The sequence below is a fragment of the Mobula birostris genome, chromosome 2, assembly GCF_030028105.1.
Source record: "Mobula birostris isolate sMobBir1 chromosome 2, sMobBir1.hap1, whole genome shotgun sequence".
NCBI lineage: Eukaryota > Metazoa > Chordata > Chondrichthyes > Myliobatiformes > Myliobatidae > Mobula > Mobula birostris.
This window is the reverse complement of record NC_092371.1, coordinates 76,505,244-76,528,281: the sequence shown is the minus strand read 5'-3', so window position 1 is coordinate 76,528,281 and position 23,038 is coordinate 76,505,244. Positions and strand designations below refer to the sequence as shown.

The 23,038-nt window shown below is 38.9% G+C and overlaps 1 protein-coding gene across 1 annotated transcript in view; it reads right to left on the bottom strand.

The window, feature by feature from the left end:
- hm13 (histocompatibility (minor) 13) overlaps window positions 1-23,038 on the bottom strand; it is a 100,138-nt gene that overhangs the window by 48,410 nt on the left and 28,690 nt on the right. Inside the window, exons 2-7 of the mRNA XM_072243573.1 lie at window positions 21,820-21,918; window positions 21,249-21,331; window positions 15,630-15,718; window positions 11,221-11,306; window positions 7,702-7,827; window positions 4,018-4,075 (exon numbers count right to left, since the gene is read on the bottom strand). Coding sequence (XP_072099674.1) covers window positions 4,018-4,075; window positions 7,702-7,827; window positions 11,221-11,306; window positions 15,630-15,718; window positions 21,249-21,331; window positions 21,820-21,918 — 541 coding nt within the window. The remainder of the gene's footprint in view (window positions 1-4,017; window positions 4,076-7,701; window positions 7,828-11,220; window positions 11,307-15,629; window positions 15,719-21,248; window positions 21,332-21,819; window positions 21,919-23,038) is intronic.

Sequence of the window (23,038 nt, the reverse complement as noted above, 5' to 3'; positions counted from 1 at the left end):
CGAAGTAAGCCAATCCAGTCTCTCAAAGGCAAGCTTAAATTGCCGGAGATGCAAACTTATAAAGGTTAACCTCACCAGATGTGTGGTACAAATAGCAAATATATAAACAGGGAGTTAAATATTTATGCAAGGTAAGAAACAGAAGGCCAATTCATTCATAAACACCTGTATTTTTCTTCATTTTTGGAACTATAGTCATGGAAGATGCTTTTAATTCTGCTGCAATGTCCTCTTTTACTTCTTGGCATAACTACTATTTTCACAAGCCTCACAGACTAATGGCAAGAGCATAACTTGCTTACTAAAAGAAGAGCACTTGCCAAATTATCTGCAGTAGCCCAAGAGGGAAAAGGAGTTTAATTTACAACAAGCACAGTAAAAGTATTTTATCCTACGACAAGGTGATTTTTGTTCTTGCAAGGTTTTGCCAAATTTGGGAAAATATGAAATTAGTTTAAAATGGGAAGATTTTAAGTCTAAGATTGGAATTGAATCCAAGTCTAGTGGGACAGGGCTCCCTCTAGGGGGTGTATACTGCACTTAAAATAACTGCGTTCTGAAAAGTCCATGCAGTCATCACCTCAGACGTGATTAACAGAACTGCAAATGTCAAAGGTGCAATAGTTCATTATCTGCAAGTAAATTTGACTAGTGGGTAAATATCAATTTTAGTGAAACAGATTTCACCTTATCAGTAGTTGTTATAAGCTAATGATTGGCTGAATCACACCCTTGCCACAGGGTAAGAGGAGTTTCTACTGTTTACCCAGTAAATTGAGTTAACGTAACTTGGACATTCAGAATAGACAGACCTTGTAAGAATTGCATAATTGTTTGATCTATGATTTAAAAAACATTCTTGGAGAAGTTGCATGATTTAAATTAATTTTTGTATCAATAAAAGAAAACCAGAGACTTGGCACTAGCCTTTCTGATGAAATTTTTAAGCTAATGGGTTTGATCAATTTTTTTTTCACCTCCCAATTAATTCTCACTTTTCCTCTACAAGTAGTGATTACAATTCTGGCAATTCCATTTGCCCAAATATTAACTGAGCCATTCGAGCAAAATTAGATGGCAGATGCTGGAAATACAAAACAAAAAATACTGGAAGAATTCAACGTGCCAGCAAGCATCTGGTAGAAAGAAGAGAGCCAAAAATCCTTCATCTGATGAAGTTTCATCGATGTAAAACAATCAGCTGGCACACAGACCTTAGGATATAGGAGCAGAATTAGGCCATTTGGCCCATCGAGTCTGCTCCACAATAACGATTATTGCTACGGTCAATATTTACACTCAGTGACCACTATTACGCACACCTGCTCATTAATGCAAATAACTTATCAGCCAATCATGTGGCAGCAACTCTATGCATAAAAGCATGCAGACATGGTCAAGAGGTTCAGTTATTCCGACCAACCAGAATGGGGAAGAAATGTGACCCGCGTGACTTGGACCATGGAATGATTGTTGGTGCCAGGCAGGATGGTTTGAACTTCTCAAACAGCTGATCTCAGGATTTTCCAAAGTTTACAGAGATATGAAAAACAACAAAAACATCCCATTAGCGGCAGTTCTGTGGGTGAAAATGCCTTGTTAATGAGAGAGGTCAGAGGAATATGGCCAGAGTGGGTCAAGCTGATAGGAAAGTGACTCAAAATAGCCACACATACAACAGTGGTGAGCAGAAGAGCACCTCTGAATGTGCAACATGTCAAACCTTTAAGTGGATGGGCTTCAACAGCAGATCACACCAGGGTGCACTCCTGTACCTAATAAAGTGGACACTGAGTGCATCTGCACCTCTGCTGTAGGGCATCACTTGTTGTCAAGTTAATGCAGGTATAATAACTGTATCGCCCAACTGTTGGACCAGAGATTGCTGATAAAGTATTAACTGAATATTTCTCATCTGTACCCACAATCAAGAACACTGTGATTGAAGAATTCAGTGGGGGGAGGGGGGGGAAAGAGTGGGATGGAAGGGACAGGATATTGCAAATTCCAAATCTCATGGGGTTGGGAGGTTGAAAGTAATTCTTATGAAATCTCCTCCAACTCTCCTACCCCTTCCTTTGAACCTAGGCTTTTGGTGATAGAGCGGATTCCAGTTAATTGAGACACACCGGGGACCAGTACATTTTGGCTCAATTAAGCGGCTACCCCAATTAGCCAAAGTTTCATGGAAATAGTTAAAAAGGTATTTAAAAAAAGACAAACTGAATATAACAAATTAGATATTTAAATGAAATACAGAACAAATTAAAACACTAATAATGCTGCTACGGTACTCTAACTATATTAGTTCTTAATAGTTATCCGAGGAATTAATCCAATGAATGCACTGAACAAAATCAGTGCTGACACCCAGTGTAGGTATTGGTAATGCCTTCATACAATGATGATTGCATCCTCCAAATCATCACTTTCATTGTAACATTCAATATAACTGTCAACACCTTCAAATTCTTCATAGCTCCTAACTTTTTGAAGTAGTGAAATTGTTTCATTTTCACTCCTGCCTATTTCTGGCATCTCCAAGTCTGAATGCTTGAAACCACCATGAGTAAAACAGTGCTGAATTACTTTACCGCTTACTTCTCACCAACTATCAGTGACAAAAAATAACTGCTGTTTTAAAAAAGCACACACAACTGAAGCTATTTAAAAACTGTTTGCTCTATAATGGTGTACCGTCTGATGGCCACACAAGTGTCCGTCCCCAAATAAATACAGGGAATCCTGGCAATTTTCTTAATTAGTTTTTGCTCTTTAACAGCTGTCCCAAATAAGTTGATTTTGCTGATTAACCAATGGCTCAATTAAGCAGAATCCATTATAGTCATCTCTGCCACGGTGAAAACCTTCTCACCATCTTCCCCATCTATTACCCTTATTCAGAAACCATCAGATTTCAAGGAAAGCAAATCCAGCCTTCTCAGCATGGTCTAATAGCAGAATTACTGCATCCACACAAGTTCATGGTGTGTTTTCTCTGCACAGCCTATGGTGTGGCAACCAGAACTGCAGGCAGCTGTGCCTTAAGTAATGATTTCTATTTTTGTATGATAAGCTCCCTGTTCTTACAGTATTTCCTTAAGAGTGATAGAGACAGGTACTTCATTACATTTAGATATCTAGCTAAGAAGTTGAAACAGAAGATCATGGGAGATTGCAGGCCCAGTACCATGAAATGGGATTAGTATACATCGGTACCCAGTGGCCACAATGAACCTGATGAGCTAAAGCGTTTCATTTTTGGGGTGTATGACAACCTCAACCAAACCTCAATAAACTTCCCTTCTTTAAGGTAATGCTAAAATTCTGCCACAACTGAAAAAAGTTCTACTTTCCAAAGAAATTCTCATAAGGATCAGTGATCATTTGTGGTTTATCAGCATAGACAAAATCCTGGCAAATTAATACACAACAGAAGCTTCACAGAATCTCATCTTTGCCTCCCCATACATCAAATACAAGCAGTTTCCAGTCGCTCCCAAAGGAGGATGGAGAACAGTAGTTTGAAGCACTACCTGATATTAGTTTGAATCTGGTATTATCAGCAGGAAACAAGAATCCCCTAAGCTACCAATTTACTGCAAAGGAGAGAATCAATTTTGTATTGTCTGGCTTCAAATACAGAGCAATGCTATCTCACATTTTCAATCTTCATTTACTTCTTTCTGAATCATCCTGGGGAACAGGATCAATGCAGAGTATCTTAGCTCTCAAGGAAAAGGCAAAGTAAGCTATCTAACCAGCAGTCAAACAACACTTGATTGATCACTGGTTGTGCCAAGCATTTAATTGCTAAATAAGAAAGGAATAACCAAGATATCTTTGCTACTCGTTTGCAAGCAGTTTGCTAAACCAAGCCACGTTGAAAGTGGTTTTAATCACATATCTTAGAAAATCCTTATCAGACTTAAAAAAAAAAACACCTGGTGCTGCATTTGTCAAGGTACATAATATTACATTCAACACATGTTAAGAATATGCTACTGTGGTACTCACATTTAATTGGTGCTTCAAATGACTTGGCAACAGTTACCATGACATTTGTGCCAAATACCTGTAAGCAGATTTAAAGGATTTAAGTATTCAATTTAAATAACTCCAAGATGCAAGTAAGAGTCCCTTTCACCAAACCCAATCCAAAATAACAGAGCATATAATGACTTTGAATTAGGAATAATTTAGTTGCTATTTTGTTTTAAAAACAAAAATATGGTAAAACTTTTGCAGACTTAACCAAAATGAATGAGTGGAATGTAAAAATATTAACAGCACTTGTTAAACACCTTGCCTTAATCAGATTTACAACTGGTTCAGCAAGATTTGTCATAAGGAAAAAAACAGTTGCAGCACCTTCATTTTGGAGGTCTGCCATATGTTTAGCTGCCATTGTTGTAACTCAAGGATGAATCACAATGAAACCTTTACAACTCAAATGAGGTGTATGTATTTTGCATTCTCCAGTATTCTAATGACTACACAGAAACACAAGCTATTTAGTTAATTATTATTGTTACTGAACAAAAAAGTAACTTGAAAGTAATTGTTCTGAAATAAAAATGTAATTTAGGTCAACAACAATACTCATTTACAATATGGAAAATTCACCTAGTCTCCCACATATACAACAAGGCTTAGACTTGAACACAGCTTTGGCTCATTGTTTAACATGGTCACCCCAGAATTAAAAGGTTATAGATTCCAGAAAGATACAAGTTGATATCTATACAGAGTGTTTACTGAGTGCTAAACTGCTTATGGTACAATCAGATATTACCTAAGACCTTGACTTTACTTAGCAATAAAAGAGCCAAAGCATTATTTCAAAGAGAGGTGGGTTAGTTACTCCTCAGTGTTCCAAGCAATTGTTATCCCTCATTTTCCATTACCACTGCAGACGATGCCCAAGCTGTTAAAGAATTCCTACATTTCAACTTTCCCTCAATCTGTTACTGGGTAGGTTTCTGACAAACTGATCGGAATTTAATAACACTGGCCAGCAACTTGATTGCTACCCAAATGCAACCTATGAGGATTGCAAGCGAGCTCGATGGAACTTGGTTCAGGATCATTCATTTCCTACTATACAGTTAATTACAGATTCCAGGCTGACATCGAGTTTGTTGTACATGGAGAAAATAGGCCCACCCAGTCAAAACATACAGAATTCCTAAAGGCATTGACGCAGTGCACGTTGATTTTCTGTCAGCTCATCCTGGCCATGGAAAACAATGTTCTGCAGACAAGGACAGAGACAGAATGAAAAAAAAACTAAGGTTTTAAAATTCACTACCCAAGTGGTCAATAAAAGATATTCAAAATAAATAATGATTTTTTAAAAAAAGATACTTAAGGGCAGGAAGGGATATTGGTGTTTATGCAGAGAAGTTTCACATAAAAAATCATTCCTAACGCTACTGAATGGATGGGCAAGCGTGAAGGAATGATTAGATTAGATTAGATTATGAGGACACTCAGACCTCGATTATTGTCATTTAGAAATGCATGCATTAAAAAATGATACAACGTTCCTCCAGAATGATATCACAAGAAAACACAGGACAAACCAAGACTAAAACTGACAAAAGCACATAATTATAACATAGTTACAACAGTGCAAAGCAATACCATAATTTGATAAAGAGCAGACCATGGGCACGGTAAAAAAAAGTCTCAAAGGTCCGATAGACTCATCGTCACACGCAGGCGGCAAAAGGGAGGAACGCTCCCTGCCATGAACCTCCAAGCGCCGCCATCTTGCCGATGCAGCATCATTGGAAGCACCCGACCACAGCGGACTCCGAGTCCGTCTGAAAACTTCGAGCCTCCAACCAGCCCCTCCAACAGAGCCTCTCCGAGCACCATCCTCTGCCGAGCACTTCGACCCCGCCCCGGCCACCGAGCAACAAGCAAAGCCGAGGACTCGGGGCCTTCTCCTTCAGAGATTCTGGACCACACAGTAGCAGCAGCAGCGAAGCAGGCATTTCAGGAGTTTCACCAGATGTTCCTCCGTGCTCTCACGTCCGTCTCCATCAAATCAGGATTGTGCATGGCGCCCTACTTGACAAATAACAGACATCACCACCGGAGCAGCCGCAGCGAGCTGCGTCGTGCCGCCATCTTCCCTTCTTTTGAATATCTTATATCTACTTAAAAATGCCTTTTAAATATCATTTCCATAGATCCCTCCCAAATGTTTAATGTACGTTTTGAAGGACAATTGATTAATGTTTTCCTTTAAATACATTACATTTCAACAAAGAATCTGAAGTAATTGAACTGGAAAAGTGAGCAGGACAACTTAAATACGTCTTAGAAAAATATTTAAAACAGTTCTGTTGACATAGCCTTTGTAACCCAGATGGTCCATGCCTGTGTATCTCAGATTAGCTTTACTAAATACAGGTTGAGGACACCTTATTCAAAATACTTAGGGCTGGAAGCTTTTCAGATTTTGGAATATTTGCATTTACATAATGAGATTCCTTTGGGATTGGACTCAAGTCTAAACACAAAATCCATTTTCGTTACATGTATAGCTTACCCTAAAGATAGTTTTAAATAATTTTTTTTTAACAGTTTTGTGCATGAAACAATGTTTATATTGAACCATCAGAAAGGCAAGTTAACACTACCCCAGCCACCTTGGTAGACAGTGGTTATTTGGCATCACCATAATCCCGTCTCTAAATTTGTGTTTCCAGTAAACAGATTGTCTGACATTTGTTCATCACACATGTACTGATGCAGCAGCAATCATCAGCAATGTTCTTGGCAAACTCAATGCATGTCTCTGCTGCTTTGTCATCAGCACATGCTTTATCAGCACCAATCTTTAAAAAAAATTAATACCGTGTGTTTCTTAAATTTCCTCAACCAGCCTGCTAAATATTCACAATTACCTTCAATTTTTAATCATGACAAATCTTTGCTTGTTTCATGATCAGCATGCCATTAAAGAGTACATATTCACACCAAAGCTGACAAATCCAATCTTTCAATTCATAATCAAGATCTTCAATTTTTGCTTTATTCAGTGCTTCTCTATTTTTTATTAACTTCTAATCATTACACGTGAGGATACTCCTCATAATTGTCTGTGGTGCAGTGACATGCACATCGCCTGGAAACCTCCAACAGCTTTGTGGAATTTTCCATTTGTGACTCCGTGTCAGCACTCAAAAAAAATTTTGGATTTCAGAGGTTTTTAGATTTTGGAATTTCTGACTGGGGTGATCAACACTGTAATAGTTGTATTTGTCACACATACATTGAAACATCAAAATATACACTGAAATGTGTTGCTTTGCATCAAGGACCAACACAATCTGAGAAAGTGTCACCAAGCTTCTGGCACCAACGTAGTATGCCCACATTTTGTGAACCCTAATCCATACATCTTTGGAAACTGGAGCACCAAAAGGAAACCTGCTGGGTCACAAAAGAGCATACAAACTCCATACGTACAGAAGCAGGAACTGAACCCTGATTTTACAAAGGGCACTGTTAGTTTCACACGAACCACTACGGCTTGGTGTCACCCTAAAAATATAATGAAGTACTCCATATGAGGCTCAAACTCATCTGGTGGACTCCTGGCTGAAATGAGGACATTGGCTAATTACATCTTTCACCAAGTGAGATGCAGTGGAACATAATCAAGGAAGCAGCAAACCCACTTACCCAGAATACATCATAGATAAACAGCCCACCGAGGAGAATGCACCCTGTGCTGACATTGTTGAGATGAAGAAGTTCAACACCATTGAGAGCAAATGCTAATCCAAACAGATTGTTGGCAATCCAATGCTGCAATAGAACAGGAAAGGATCATTAAAATTAAAAGGCAATTAAAAGTATTGTACACAAAATTGTGAGGGGTATAGATAGAGTGGATATAAGCCTTGAGGTTGGGTAAGACTAGAACCAGAGGACATAGATTAAGGATGTAAGGGGAACATGAGGGGGAACTTCTTCACCCAGAGGGAGGTGAGAGTGTGGAATGAGCTACCAGTTGAAGTGGTGGATGCAGGTTTAATTTCAACATTTAAGCCAAATTTGGATAAGTACATGGATAGAAGGGGTATGATCCAGGTGCAAATCGATGGGACTAGGTAGAATAATAGCTCAGCACAGACTAGATGGCACAAACAGCTTGTTTCTGTGCTGTAGTGCTCTATGACGTGAACATATTCCAGAATGTCTTTGAACATATTTTGCTGCACACCTTATTTAAATCATCTAATACAAGCAATACTCCTTTACGTTTATTAACAGTCTGTCAGTAACATCAAGTCATATTTTACAAATCAGGTTAGATGTAATCAAACATGAAACACTGACACAAAACATTAATATTACAGTGACATGTTTGGTGCAGTTGGTAGTCCAAGCGCTTTGTCCAGATGATAGTTTAAGGATGCTGGAAACAGCAGTACTTTTAGTTATTTGGTTAAATGAGGGCCAACCTCATTTCAAGAGGACTAGAATATAAAGTATGTAAATGTTAAGGCTTTATAAGGGCGCAAACACGAGTAATTCTGCAGACGCTGGAAATTCAAGTAACACACATCAAAGTTGCTGGTGAATGCAGCAGGCCAGGCAGCATCTCTAAGCTGCCTGGTCTGCTGCATTCACCAGCAACTTTGAGGCTTTATAAGGCATTGGTAAGGCCTCACTTGGAGTATTATGAGCAGTTTTGGGCCCCTTATCTCAGAAAGGATCTGCACACATTGGAGCGGGTTCAAAGAAGGTTCATGAAAATGATTCTAGGAATGAAAGACGAGGAGCGCTTGATGGCTCTGTACTCACCTGAATGAGGGAGGATCTCATTGAAACCGATTAAATATTCAACGGCTGAGATACAGTGGATGTAGAGAAAATGTCTCCTATGGTGGGGGAAGGGCAGAATCTCAAAACAGAGGAACATTCGTTTGGAATAGAGATGAGGAAGAATTTCTTTAGCCAGAAGTTGATGAATCTATTGAATTTATTGCCAAAGGTCATTGTGTGTATTAGGTTATAAAATGACGACAGGAGAATGGAGCTGAGAAGGATAATAAACTAGCCATGTTGGGATGGCAGAGTGCTTGATGGGCTAAATGGCCTAATTCCACTCCTATGTCTTACGGTCTTAAATGAAGTTCAATGCAAAATTACATGTAAATCAGTCACAGGTCACCTACATTTGTTGTCAACTGAAGTCTGGACAGTGTTATGCCCCCTTATGTAGACAAGGGGCAATACATCACTGTAATTGGCGGAGGCTGTAGAACATAAGTGGAATTTCTCCAACTTAAGCTGAAGTTGATATCCAGTCTATTTAATATGAAGCCAAATTTAGAGTTCTTTTAAAACTTAGCTGCGTCTTTACTGGCAGCATTAATTTTTATATCCTCTGACTCCTTTAAAAAAAAAGTTAGTTCCAGGAACATTACCTCTAGAATTTAATCCAAATGACCATTCTTGTCTGTTTTGTCGAGTTGTCCCCCTACCACCCGCAATTAAATACTACTTTCCCTTCAGATACTCTTCAGTTAAAACAGAGAATTTAAAATACAATTTCTATTCACCCTTCATTACAAGTCATATTAAAAAACTATATTAAATTCAATCGTGCAGATAATCATCTGCAAAAGGAGGATACAAAACAATGTTTGTCAAAGATGCACAATTTTTTTTGTAAAATCTTTACATTTATTTACAACATACAAATACACAATAAAATTTCAGTGATAGATACTTAAATATTGGATAAATGAAGACGTGTAGTTAAGTAATGAGACATTTAGAGCATTACTTTCATGTTACAATGCTTTGAATTGATTTGTCAGAATACTATTTTCTACCTTTATGTTGATCCCATGAGCAGTTACAGTAATGAAAGAGGAATAATTAGCAGTAATGACTTGGAGCTTTACATTACATTTCTAACTGACCCAAAAACCCAACCTTTTGTATTAACAGCCTACTTAAAAAAAAACTTTTAATACCATAACTCTACCAATCCTACTACAGAGGACCTGTTAACCCAACTTCTACCTGTGCCCTTCATTCCCTGAAGACACACCCTCCTGCACTGAGCTTGTTGGACATTGCTCAAAGCCAAGTTTCTGAGCAGTAGCTCTAAATACAAATATTAGAAAGGATCCAAGGTTCACAGACAGGTGGTGAAAGTTAATGAAGGCTATTCAACTAATTTTATGACAGATTAAAAGAACAAATAGAAGCAAAAGCACTTAAATCATGGTTGCCCATTCAGAAAGGCCTGAACTCCATTTCCCCATCAGGTTTCCGACAACTTTGATTTCCACAAGTTTCATACCACACCCATTACAAACGTCACATTGTTTCTTGAAGACAAGAATCTGGAGCTACAAATCAGATGCAGAAGATACTCAGCAGGTCAAGGCAGCATTTGTGGAGGAAAATGGACTATCAACGTTTCCAGTCATCTGAACTGAATGATGAGGAAAGAAAGCCATGTAAAAAGGCGAAGAGGAGAGCTGCCAAGTGATAGGTGTATGCACAAAACAGGTGACAGAGGACGAGAGGAAATTGGAAATAGCGGAGCCTGGGAGGTAGTAGATGGAAGCAACAAAGCACAGATGACTGCAGGTGGGGTGGACAGATGTGGACAATAAATACCCCACTTCCCTTATTTGATTCTGTACTCCATCTTCCTTTCCTATAAGATGCTATCATCTGCAGCTTTCTGTCACCTGTCGTATTCAAAACATGGACTTCCATTTCCTTCCACAAATGCAGCCTGACCTGCTGAGATCCCCCAGCAGTTTTTCTTTGCTTCATATTGTTTCTGTCAATATTCAAATGACTTTCACAGCTCTTCATGATACATAGGTCAAAATGTATCTGAACAGACTTTCAGAAGGCTAAGTGAAAACAATCCCAGAATATATTTTTTAAATGTAGTTGAAATTAAGATGACTTAAATGATCTTAAATTTATAAATAATTGACCACATTCAGGAGAACAGAACACACACTTCCCCCAGAGACATGGAAACTTACTATGGCCTGAATCAGCTAACAATGAGAGCAGAACCATTCATCTTAAAACTCTGGAAAATTAGCAATTGCATGTTGTATTGTACTGAGCTGAGCACGTTCCACTAACTGGATATAGTTACAGATAGAGATCATTCAACACGAATAAAATCATTACTTGATATGTTGTTCTTACCTTTTTCAGTAAGTACCAGACTCCAATCACACTGCTAAAACCCAAACAGACAAGATCTTTGGTGTCAAACTCATAGTTGATGATTTCTAGAAAAATAAATATATACTGGTTTAAGAAAAACTTAATACAGGCCCTAGCGAGGTTTTGAGTGTTCAATTTATGGAAGCCCCATATATAAAAGCAAGCAGAGATCAGCGGGATGAATTTGCTGGCTACTGCAGGCATTGGCTGCTGGGTAGGATGGGGCATCTCTCCACCTGAGCACCAACAATCAGAGGTTTAGGGTGACCCCAACAAAGCTAAACCTTAGCAGGTTTTTGCTGAGCACTCACTCATTGTATCAGAGGTCATTGGCAGCTGCTTTTCCCTGAACCTACTGTTCAGATGCTCCTCTTTTCATTTCAGAATTATGAACAGTTCTCAGGAATGGAATCGTGTTATTAGCTCTGCATTGCTTGTACTTTTTTTTTAGTGCTTTTCAGGAAAATACCCATTGCTTTTTTCCCCCATATTAACACTACAGCTTTGGTCAGAAACCCCAAAATCATGGGCTAAAATCGTTGCTTCCTTAACACCAAACCATGGGTCACCAGTGATCTAAAGATTCTTCTCAACCACAAAAAGAGAGCCTTTAGATCAGGAGACATGGAGGAATTGAATCACGCAGAGGGAGCTAAGAGAGAAGATCAAGGTGGCTAAAGAGGAATACAGGAGAGAGCTGGAGAACAAGCTTGGGCAGAGTAGCACACAAGAGGTGTGGGGAGGCATGAAGGACATCACTGGCTTCAATCAGCCCAGCTAGAGAGCCTGAGAATTGAACCATAAATGGGTTAATGAGTTAAACCAATTCTTCAATAGATTTGACAACTGCCCTCCTGTTCACATCTCCCTCAGCACACCAGTCCAGGTGCTGAAGCACCCAATGCTCCCTCAGCACTAAAACCTCCCCTCCTACCCCAATTCAACATATAGATGAAAACAGGCTACCATTATCTACATCCTCTCCTTGCCCTCCACCTACCATCCACAGCTCCACACACCAACTGCTATCATCCCGATTTCACCTCCCCCAGCACCCACCTTCAACCAACTTCCCAGTCATCATGGACTCGCCTTCACCACTGAGCGAGTGAGAAGGGCTCTGGGGAAACTCAGACATGGCAAAGCATTGGGACCGGATGGTGTGAACCCCAAGGTCCTGAAGGAGTGTGCTGAGCAGCTGTGTGGAGTTCTCCAGCGCATTTTCAATCTGAGTCTCAGCCTGGAGTTAACACTGCTGATATCTACCAGCTAAACAGAGCCTACTCTCAGACGGTTGAAGAAGTTTGGTGTGGGCCCCCAAATCCTAAGAACTTTCTATAGGGGCACAATTGGGAGCATCCTGACTAGCTGTATCACTGCTTGGTAAGGGAACTGTACTTCCCTCAATCGCAGGACTCTGCAGAACTTCCTACTATTCAGGACATTTACAAAGACAAGTGTGTAAAAAGGGCCTGAAGGCTCATTGGGGACCCAAGTCATCCCAACCACAAACTGTTCCAGCTACCATCCGGGAAACAGGAACAACAGGCTCCAGCCCAGCTTTTTCCACCAGGCCATCAAACTGCTTAACTCATGCAGACACAACTGTATTTCTATGATATACTGACTATCCTGTTGTACATACTGTCTGTCTGTCTAGGTACCATATCCGATGCGGACTTTGGTGACCATGGTTTTCCATGTAGATCTATCCTTCGTTTTTTGGACGACTTCCATTTCCTCGATGTGTAGCCACCTGGCTATGCTTTTGATGCATATAAGCCAAGGTCTTCCTCTAGGTTTACTCCCCTCAATCTTTCCAGACAGTATGAGCTTTTCTAGTTCATCTTTCCACATGATGTGTCCTAGGAATCTGAGTTGTCTTTCTCTTATTGTTGGTTTGAGTGAACAAACTGCTTGGGCTCTTCTGAGAACTTCATTTGATGTGTGTGTGGTCCATGATATTTTTAACATTCTCCTGCAGAACCATAATTCAGCTGCTTCTAGTCTCTTTTCCATTGCTGGGGAAATGGTCCAGCATTCACTTCCATAAGTCAGGATAGAATAAATGTAGCACTGCAGTATTCTGTTTTTAGTGTACGTGCTCATCTTTCTGTCTGTTAATATGGTCTTCATTTTTTGGAAAGCTTCTTTCACCATTGCTATTCTGTATTTGATATCTGTTGTACATACTTCTTATTATAAATTACTCTATGTTGCACACTGCACATTTAGATGGAGGTGTAACGTCAAGATTTTTACTCCTCATGGATATGAAAGATGCAAGTAATAAAGTCAATTTAATTCAATTCCCATTTGGATAAGCAGGGCAGCACTGTGAGGATCATGTTTTTTGATTTCTCAAGTGCCTTCAATACCATACAGCCCTCATTGCTGGGAGAAAAGCTCCATTCAATGCAGGCTGGCACTTGCATGGTACCCTGGATAATGGACTATCTGACTGGCAGACCACAGAATGTGCAGCCTCAGAGCTGTGTTTCAGACATGGTTATATGCAGCACTGGGGCCCCACAGGGCTCCCTTCCTCTCTACCCAGTATACCTTGGTCTTTCGATACAACACTGAGTCATGCCATCTGTAGAAATTCTCTGATGACTCAGCAATAGTTGGATGGATAAAGGGAGGACAAGGTGATGAATACAGGGCCCTGGTGGAGGACTTTATCAAATGGTGCCAGCTGAATAATCTGCAGCTCAATATCAGTAAGACAAAGGAGATGGTGATGGACTTCAGGAAGACTAGCCTACACTGTTCCCTGGTACCACTAAAGATGAAGACGTGAATGTGGTAAGAACCTACAAATACCTGGAGGTGCACCTGGATGATAGACCTGAGTGGAGCATCAACATACAAGAAGGGCCAGAGTCACTTCTACTTCCTGAGAAGACTAAGATCCTTTGGAGTAAGCAGGCCTCTCCTTCATATGATCTATCAGTCTGTTGTCGCCAATACAATCTTCTATGTGGTGGTGTGCTGGAGCAATGGCAGGCTCAGTAAACTGAATAGAAAGGCTGGCTGTTATAGGAGTCAAACTGGACACACTAGAGGCTGAGATAGAACAAAGGACCCTACAGAAAATCCTGCCAATCTCACCCTCTACATGCTTCCTTGCTGAACAGAGGAGCACTTTCAGTAATAGACTAGGACAACCGTGCTGCTCTAAGGACCACTATATGAGGTTGTTCTTCCTCATAGCCATTAGGATCTATAATGTGTCAACCATAGCCAACGAAGTGATAACTTACCACAAGCAGCTAACAGGAGTGGGTTATTTTTTATTCTTTCTTACTTCTCTTCTAATATTTTTATATCTGTGTACTAGTAATGTTACTGTGACACTGCAATTTCCTTTGGGATCAATAGGGTATCTAGTTATTGATTGACCAGCAGGTCATTTTAATGATACATTTTTCCAATGATCCCATCAGCTCCAACTTTTAGTAGGTTATCTCCAAACATGTCAGCCTTCAATACTAAGCTTATTCAGTCTTTGCATTTTTTTTTAAAATACAAGTTGATTCCAACTCTGAAAACACTAGGGAAAGCTAGTATCACTTTCTCAAGATGAGTATTAATGGAATTTTAACATAAGATCCCCATCAGGAAACTTTTAATTTCAGTTGCAACAACATCACGCTGGATTGGCCACCACCAGTCTCTGCCTGGCATACCTCAACTGGAACTACGTGATCTCACAGACCCAAAGCTCGTTACTTCCAACACAACGTACTCCAGTTCTCTAGTTCTGTGCAGTATTATTTGCCACTTATTTTAGGCAAGAAGAAAAATGTTCACAGTGGCAACAACAATAAAAAGAAAACAACTTAGAATATGTAAAGTGATTTTATCTTTTTGCCTTTACAATCTGATGGTGGGCAAGATAATCCAGAACTAGAACAGCTGGGTTCACTAATCTCTCATTAAAGAATCATTCATGTTATCCTCTTAATTAAAAGTTAATCATATACAGTCTTAGTTAGTGACTTGATGGAGGTATACAGGAGCCATTGATAGAATGGACAGCAAGGGAATTTTCCCAAGGCAGACATGGCTAATACAAGGAGATGTAATTCTGAAATGACTGATGGGAAGTATGGAGTGGTGGGTGGGGGGGGGGTGGAGGAAGAGGGATGTCAGAAGTATTTCTTTTAAAACACAGAGTGGTGGTTGCATGAAATGCACTGCTAGGTGGTGGTGGTACAGGCAGATACATTAGGGACACCCAAGAGACTCATAGGTAGGCACATGGATGAAAGAAAATTGGAGGGCAGGGTTAGATTGATCTTGGGGTAGGTTCAAAGACTGTCACAATATTGTGGTCCAAACAGCCTGTACTGTGCTGTAACATTCTATGTTCAAGTACTTACCCTCCTTGGATTCTCCTGTTCCCTGAGTAAAAAGCAGCTGGTACTGTTTGTTTGGTAGACTTGCAGGAATCACCTTATTCATAGCTGGACTGAAACAAAAGAACAAATCAGTTCACTTTGTTTCCCAGGATCCCTCCTTTGCATTAATTATTACTAGAAAATGGAGAATAATATTGAAAGTTTTACGTAGGTACAATAATCACCCAAAAATTTATTAGCCATTAATGTCTTTTCTGGTTACACTCCATTTTCCGATGACTGTTCATCATAGTGAGCTACGTAAAGGAGCTTAAAAGTAGCTGGAGAAATATCAGCCCTGATCAGTGTCACCACATGGCTCTGAAAATGAATAATAATAATTTATAAAGCACTTTTTATACAATACAGTTCAAAGTGCTTTACAATGGGATATAGTGCAAATATGAAAATAAAAGACAAAATTATGTTAGTTAAAAGTAAGGTTAAATAAACAAGTTTTGAGCTGGCATTTAGAAGTGTCAACTGAGTCTGCATCCCTTATCATTTTAGGTATTGAATTCCACAGTTTAGGAGCATAGTTCAAAAAACCTGACCTGCCGATTTTCTTGAAAGCGATTGCTTAAATTTAAGGGACTGGCAGAAGAAGATCTGAGAGTCAAGCAGGATTATAAAACAAAAACAATTCAGCCATGTAATGAAGGAAGATTACAATACTCAACTTGTTAAATTTCATTGAGCATAATGACTTCTTCAAATATGGAGGGTAGGGCTAAAGGAGAATGAGAAGGCTTTGGTGCAATTTGTCAGTATTTTGCATGGTCAAGTATACATGAACTGGCCCAGCTAGGATGAAATAAGAGTCAAAAGCCAAACATCAACCACAAGAAAAACTTGTTCATTATTTTTGTACAGTTCAAGCAGCTCTCAAATCACAAGCCCAAGGATACAATTTTGATTGAATTTAGCTTTGTCAGAGTAAGATTTTTACAGCTCTGTTAAAATAATCCCCAATTCCTATCTAAGTCCCATACAGACATTAAGTTAATATTGAGTTACAGAAACAGAATAAGTTGCCTGAAGTCAGATTTTTTAAAGCAGAAATGTCAAACCTTGGGAGGTTTAGACTTGAGAAACTATAAACCAGCTCAAACAGAACTCATTTTTGAATTGTCATTGGGCCTTTTACATCCAGTTTGACAGATTTTTTTTTTGCATTCCAAAAGTCTCTCAGCACTGCTTAAGCATCCAACTGTTAACCCATCTGTTCCTTTCCTAAAGTAAGGCATCAACCTAAAACCTATCATTCAAAACCACTTGCAATTAAACAAAACCAGCATCATAAGCAAGAATAGGTCAAGAAATTAAGTACAAAGAACCGTCAAGTGAGACCATTTCTCACCTCATTGTTTTAGTTTTCTCTTCAGAGATACAAAAGTTAAAATATAAAGATTAAAGATTAGCTTTGTTAGGTGAAACGTATTGTTTGCGTCAACAACCAACACAGTTTGAGGATGTGCTGGAGGAAGACTTGCAAGTGTTGCCATGCTTCCAGCACCAACACAGCATGCCCATAACTTATTAATTCTAACTCTTTTTATGGGCATCTGTTAGCTTCATGTGACCATGGATTTGCGCCTTGGAAGGTTTTCAGGGCGCAGGCCTGGGCAAGGTTGTATGGAAGATCAGCAGCTGCCCATGCCGCAAGTCCCCCCTCTCCACGCCACCGTTGTCCAAGGGAAGGGCATTAGGACCCATACAGCTTGGCACCAGTGTCGTCGCAGAGCAACGTGTGATTAAGTGCCTTGCTCAAGGACACACACGCTGCCTCAGCCAAGGCTCGAACTAGCGACCCTCAAGTCACTAGACGAACGCCTTAACCACTTGGCCATGCGCCAACACTCTTACGTCTTATGTCTAACTCTTACATCTTTAAACATCAGAGCACCTGGTGAAAACCACAGTCATGGGGAGAATGTACAAACTCCTTACAGAGAGCAGCAAGAATTGAACCCCAAACTTAACACGCTGCAAAGCGTTATGCTTACCGCTATGCCAATGTGTTATGTACTATGTACAGAACATGTCTTGGAAAGGAAAGCCTTTCATTAGCAGCGATCTTCTAAAAATTAAAAATCCAGTCAGGAGCTGAACACCAGCTACCTTCTTCCAGTTCAGCTTCCCCCATGACAGATGTTGTGAAATTTTTGAAATACTTGAGTCAAGCAGCCACTGCAGAGTGAGAAACAATTACTCTTTCAGGTTGATGGTCTTGGATATTTTGGATGAACAAGCGGCAGTAATAACTCATTTCACTTTCCAGAGGCTACCCATCCAGCTGAGGATTCCCAGTACATTAAGTTCAGGCTGCCAGCAGCTGCTGTGTTTAGTCTCTGGATTCCTTATTTCACCATCTCTACCATGTGGAGGAAAAAAAGACAATTATGCTGTCCTTTTGCAAGATAAGGATTGAGATAGTAATTCAAGTGCCAAAATGTTGTGGTAAAATGCATTGCTCAAGATCGGGAACAGGAAGCAACCACCACCCCCCCCCCCCCCATCCCACAGAAACACAGGAAATAAGTGAATCAAACAAAGTATTCAAAGTTCACTACACAATCGACCTTTTGCTTTTACTTTGCCACAGCTAGATGTTGGCAGAGATATAGCAACAAGGATGGATCACTGAGACCCTTAAATTTGTTCTTCCAGTTAATTAGACAACAGTTGATATGCTGTTAGTAAATTTAGTCAACGGGACAAAGGATTTGACTCAGTGCCCATTATGACAGAAAACTCCAAACAACACCAGCTGGATGTGTTTTTAGTTACAGTATTCTATCAATACAACTTTTTACTAAAATATATTAAAGTCAATAGTTTCCAGCCAAAACAATGACTGCCCATTTCCCTTGGTAGATGATGATTAACCTGCTGAGTACATTCAGCTTTTTGTGCTTTTATTTCTAAATTTTATTATTTTTTAATTTTATTGAGATACAGAATGGAATAAGCCCTTCCACCCCCCTCGAGCCATGCTATCTCTAATTACGGAACAACTTACAATGACCAATTAACCCACTAACTGGTACATCTTTAGATTCTGGGAGGAAACCGGAGCACCACAAGAAACCCAAGCGATCACAGGGAGAACATACAAACTCTAACGGCAGCAGCTGGAATTGAACCCGAGTTGCTGATACTGTAAAGCATTGTCCTAACCACTACACTACCATGCCAACCCTTTAAAATGAAGAGTTAATCTGAATAGATCTCAGAAACTACTCAGAATAACAGACTTCCAGTAAACAAGTGGGAGGGTCCATAAATCGTGCAGAAATTCTAATGAAGTACATGGCACAATATATTGAAGTCTCATTACTGAATAGAAGGATCTTGAGAAGTACTTAATCAGGCAGTAATCCACCGAGGAATTCACTGCTGAAAATAACTAAGTAGCTTGACAATGTTTTCTGGACCTAAAAATGACTCACTCCTTTAACTTAGTTAACATTTACATCTTAACTTTAGCTAATCAGTGAACTACACAGTAAATTGATGAATGCACACAGTAACAGCATTCCATTCAGCCATTTCCTGTGCAAATGCTATTACTGCAGGATTAGTCTATAAATAATCTGTCATTAGCTGCAAGGAAATGTGCCATAATTACCATACATTTATTTTCAATAGCTTAATTGGTGAACATTGGAACGGTTTCCAAATTTGAAGATTTATTTCAATGGATATATTCCAGCACATTATTATAGGCTTTCAGATTCGCAAGGAGACAGTTTTAATGTGATCATCACGAAATGAGTACAAATCAGCCATCATCCGACGGTGAAGCAGACGCACGCAATGGTCCAAATGGCCTAATTTTGCTTTTGCATCTTATGGTCTTAAAATAGCACACCAGTCTTAGATTCCCCTTTTAGAAAGTGTTTCTATGAACAATGAATATGCTAAGATTTACAAAATATATCTAAAGAGGTTCACCCCAACGATTTGGCAGGTTAATGTGCCATGTCCAACATTAAGAAATTAGTTCTCAGATGTTGCTTACCTACCCAATTTCTAAAAATAAAACTCAATTCAACACGATCTATCAGATCATACTCACTGACTCTTAGCAGTCAGAGTTAGCCCTGAGCTGAACCTTCAAACCTGGAGGACCAGTGGACTACTCCAAGTCTGGCTTCTACCCTTTGACCTGTGTGGCATGGGTGATCCTACCAAGAGTCAAAGCATAAAGCCCTGACTCCAGCCAACATAGTTTCCAGGTCATTGAGGCACGCAAGCCTCTAAACCACAAGGCTGTGGTCCTCAGATCATAAGGCCAGTAGATCTGTTCACCAATTACTGCTATATTTCCCTAATATATGCTAGTAAAATCAAAGGGATTTTTTAATATACATATAGCACAATCATTTAGCATAGTTTAAAACTAAATACCCACAACTTGTTAAAAAAAAATTTTTTTTAATGTTTCTTCCCAGCAGCATAATATAAATATTAGATATAGATTCATTATCAAAAGGTTTCAAATTAAAAATTACATCTAGTAGATTCTTATCAGGACTTTTAGGAAATGTACTTATTTGAGACCGCCAAAAATCTCTTATTTGTAGGTATCGAAAAAAAAGTTTTGGGTACACTATATTTAGTTGACAGTTGTTCAAACAAAAAGAGACTTCCCTCTACAAACAAGTCCTGAAAGCATTTAATACCTACTCCTTTAGATAAAATGTTCCTTTAGATAAAATTAAAAATCTTTGGGAACAAGATTTACAGACTTCAATTTCTGAGGAAACTTGGAATCAAATTTTTAAATTGGTTAATATTTCATCGTTATGTGCCTGCCACTCTCTCCTACAATTTAAAGTGGTCCATAGGGCCCATATGACCAAGGATAAGTTGTCTTGTTTTTATTTAGATCTATCTCCGTATTGTGATAAATGTAATAATGGAGAAGCTTCAATCATTCATGTTTTGAACATGCCCAAGTCTTGGAAAATATTGGAAAGAAGTATTACAAACTTTCTTGATACTTTTTAAAGTTTACTTTAAGCCTAATCCTTTGACCACTTTATTTGGCATTGTTGGAGGGAAGGATATTATTTTGGAGTCATCTGACTTGCACATTTTGGCTTTTATGTCTCTTATGGCCAGAAGGATGCTCTTGCTTAAATGGAAAGATGCGGCCCCTCCTATTCACGCCCAATGGTTACGTGATGTAATGTCACGTTTAAATTTAGAGAAGATTCGATGTTCAATCTCTGAATCCAGTCAAGACTTTCAAACATTGTGGGGATCCCTTTCTGAATTATTTTCAAAACCTTGATTTGTTGTTAAAGCAAAGATGATGACTAATTTTTTTTTCTTTACTAAACAGCTTCAGTCTTGGTAATGGGTTAGATTTTTTTAATATAATAAAATTACTATATTTCAATGTTACAAATTAATTAACCTGTATGAATATAGGGTAAGGAGTCATATGCAATTTAGTATAATGTATTGATATTTTTCCTGTACTCTTACATGTAAATTAATAAAAATATTGGAAAAGAAAAAAGGTTTCTTCAAGTTTTCTTTCCAAATTAAAGAACATAGGAATTTTTTTCCAATGAAAGAATGTCATACCTTAAAGTGTGAGACAAAGCCAATATACCAAGTATGAAAAAGTACATGGAAAGGAGCAAATTGATGTACTCTTGAGAAAATATCTGAAAACAAAAGACACAGAACAGTTATTTCCCCTCAACCACCAGCCTTTTGAACCATATAAGATAACTTCACCCACCCCATCACTGAACTGTTCCCACAACCTATGGACTCACTTTCAAGGACATATTTATTGCTAATTTAGCATTGCTGCTTTTCCCCCTTTCTTTTTGTATTGGCACAGTTTGTCATCTTTTCCACACTGATTATCATCGCCTGTTGGTGCGGTCTTTCATTGATCCTATTTTGGTTACAGAATTTATTGAGTATGCCCACAGGAAAGTCAATCTCTGGGTTATATATGGTTACATATGTACTTTGAGAATAAATTTACTTAGAACGTTGAATTATTTAACTAAAGTACAGCAGCAGCCCCTACTACAATGTGGATAACAAATACTGACAACCAAAATATATATATTTTTAAAAAATAAAGTCTCAGATCGGGGGGTGGGCACACAGAAAGAAAAGATATACAAAGCAAACTTACTTTGAAAAAAAGATAAAGGCCAAACAGTGTGCAGCTGGCAATGATGGGAAATCTGGCTGCATCTCGACTTGTAATGGTCTCCGGCATATCATTGGAATTCTGCAAATGCAAAGCAAGTGGCTGTTATGAATCATACCAGAGTATAATAAGTCTTCAAACAGCCCGGGTAATTGACGTCCAGGATAATCAGCTAATTTTTTTGAGAGAATGCAATAGGAACCTTGATTTCCCCCTCCCACAATGTATCACTACTGAATTTTACCAAATCAGAGAGGTTACATACAGATGCCCATTGCATCTATCAAATCCAGGAACAACTGAGCCAGTCCCACTCTCTCACCTTTCATCATAATCCTCAAAATTCTTTCCTTTCATACATTGAGTCACATTCCTCATGAATGCTAGAATTGAATCTACCTCCCTCAATACCGTCACATTCTAAGCCTTAACCGATAACCATGTGCTTTGCAAATATCAAGTCTCCTTATAACTGGCAAAAAACAATGCTCCCTCCACCATCTCTATCTATTCTGTCTAGATTCTTCAGAACCCTTGAAGTATACACAAAACTCCACTTGTGGCTGAATCAATGTTTTATAAAAGGTTCATCATCATTTGTAAAACTGATTTGATGCCAGCCCAAGAAGTGCAACATTGGAGTACAGACCTCTTAACCGAACATCGGAAATCAGCTTCAGCATCAAAACAACTCATCAGTGCTCGATTTCAACTGGCTATGAAAACCATTCAACGTTGTGTTTCTACGATTTTTCAATATTGTATTTGCCTATTTGTCAACTGTTTTTGTCCATTACACCAGATGACCACAAGCTCTAAACCCTGGTCTGGTGTCTTACTAGCATTACAGAATGGTCGAGTTTGAATATCCTTAAACTAAATGAGGGGAAAAAACCCCAGAAATTTTGGTTATTGGTAACAATAAAAAGTAGTGTGAATCTCAGAAATGAATTTTATCATCTGGCCTTACAAATTAAGCCAGAAGTTAAAGAATTCAGATGCTATTATTGACTCAAGAGTTTGATTTCTTATAACATCAATTTGCAGAAAAATTGATACAAGTTTAATGTTTTTAGCTGATTAGATTACTGTAATGCACTCTTTTCAGAACTGCCTACGAAAAGATAGAATCAGCTGCAGCTTGTTCAAAATGCAGCAGCCAGAATCTTAAACAAAGAAAAAGAAAATTCAAGTATATTTC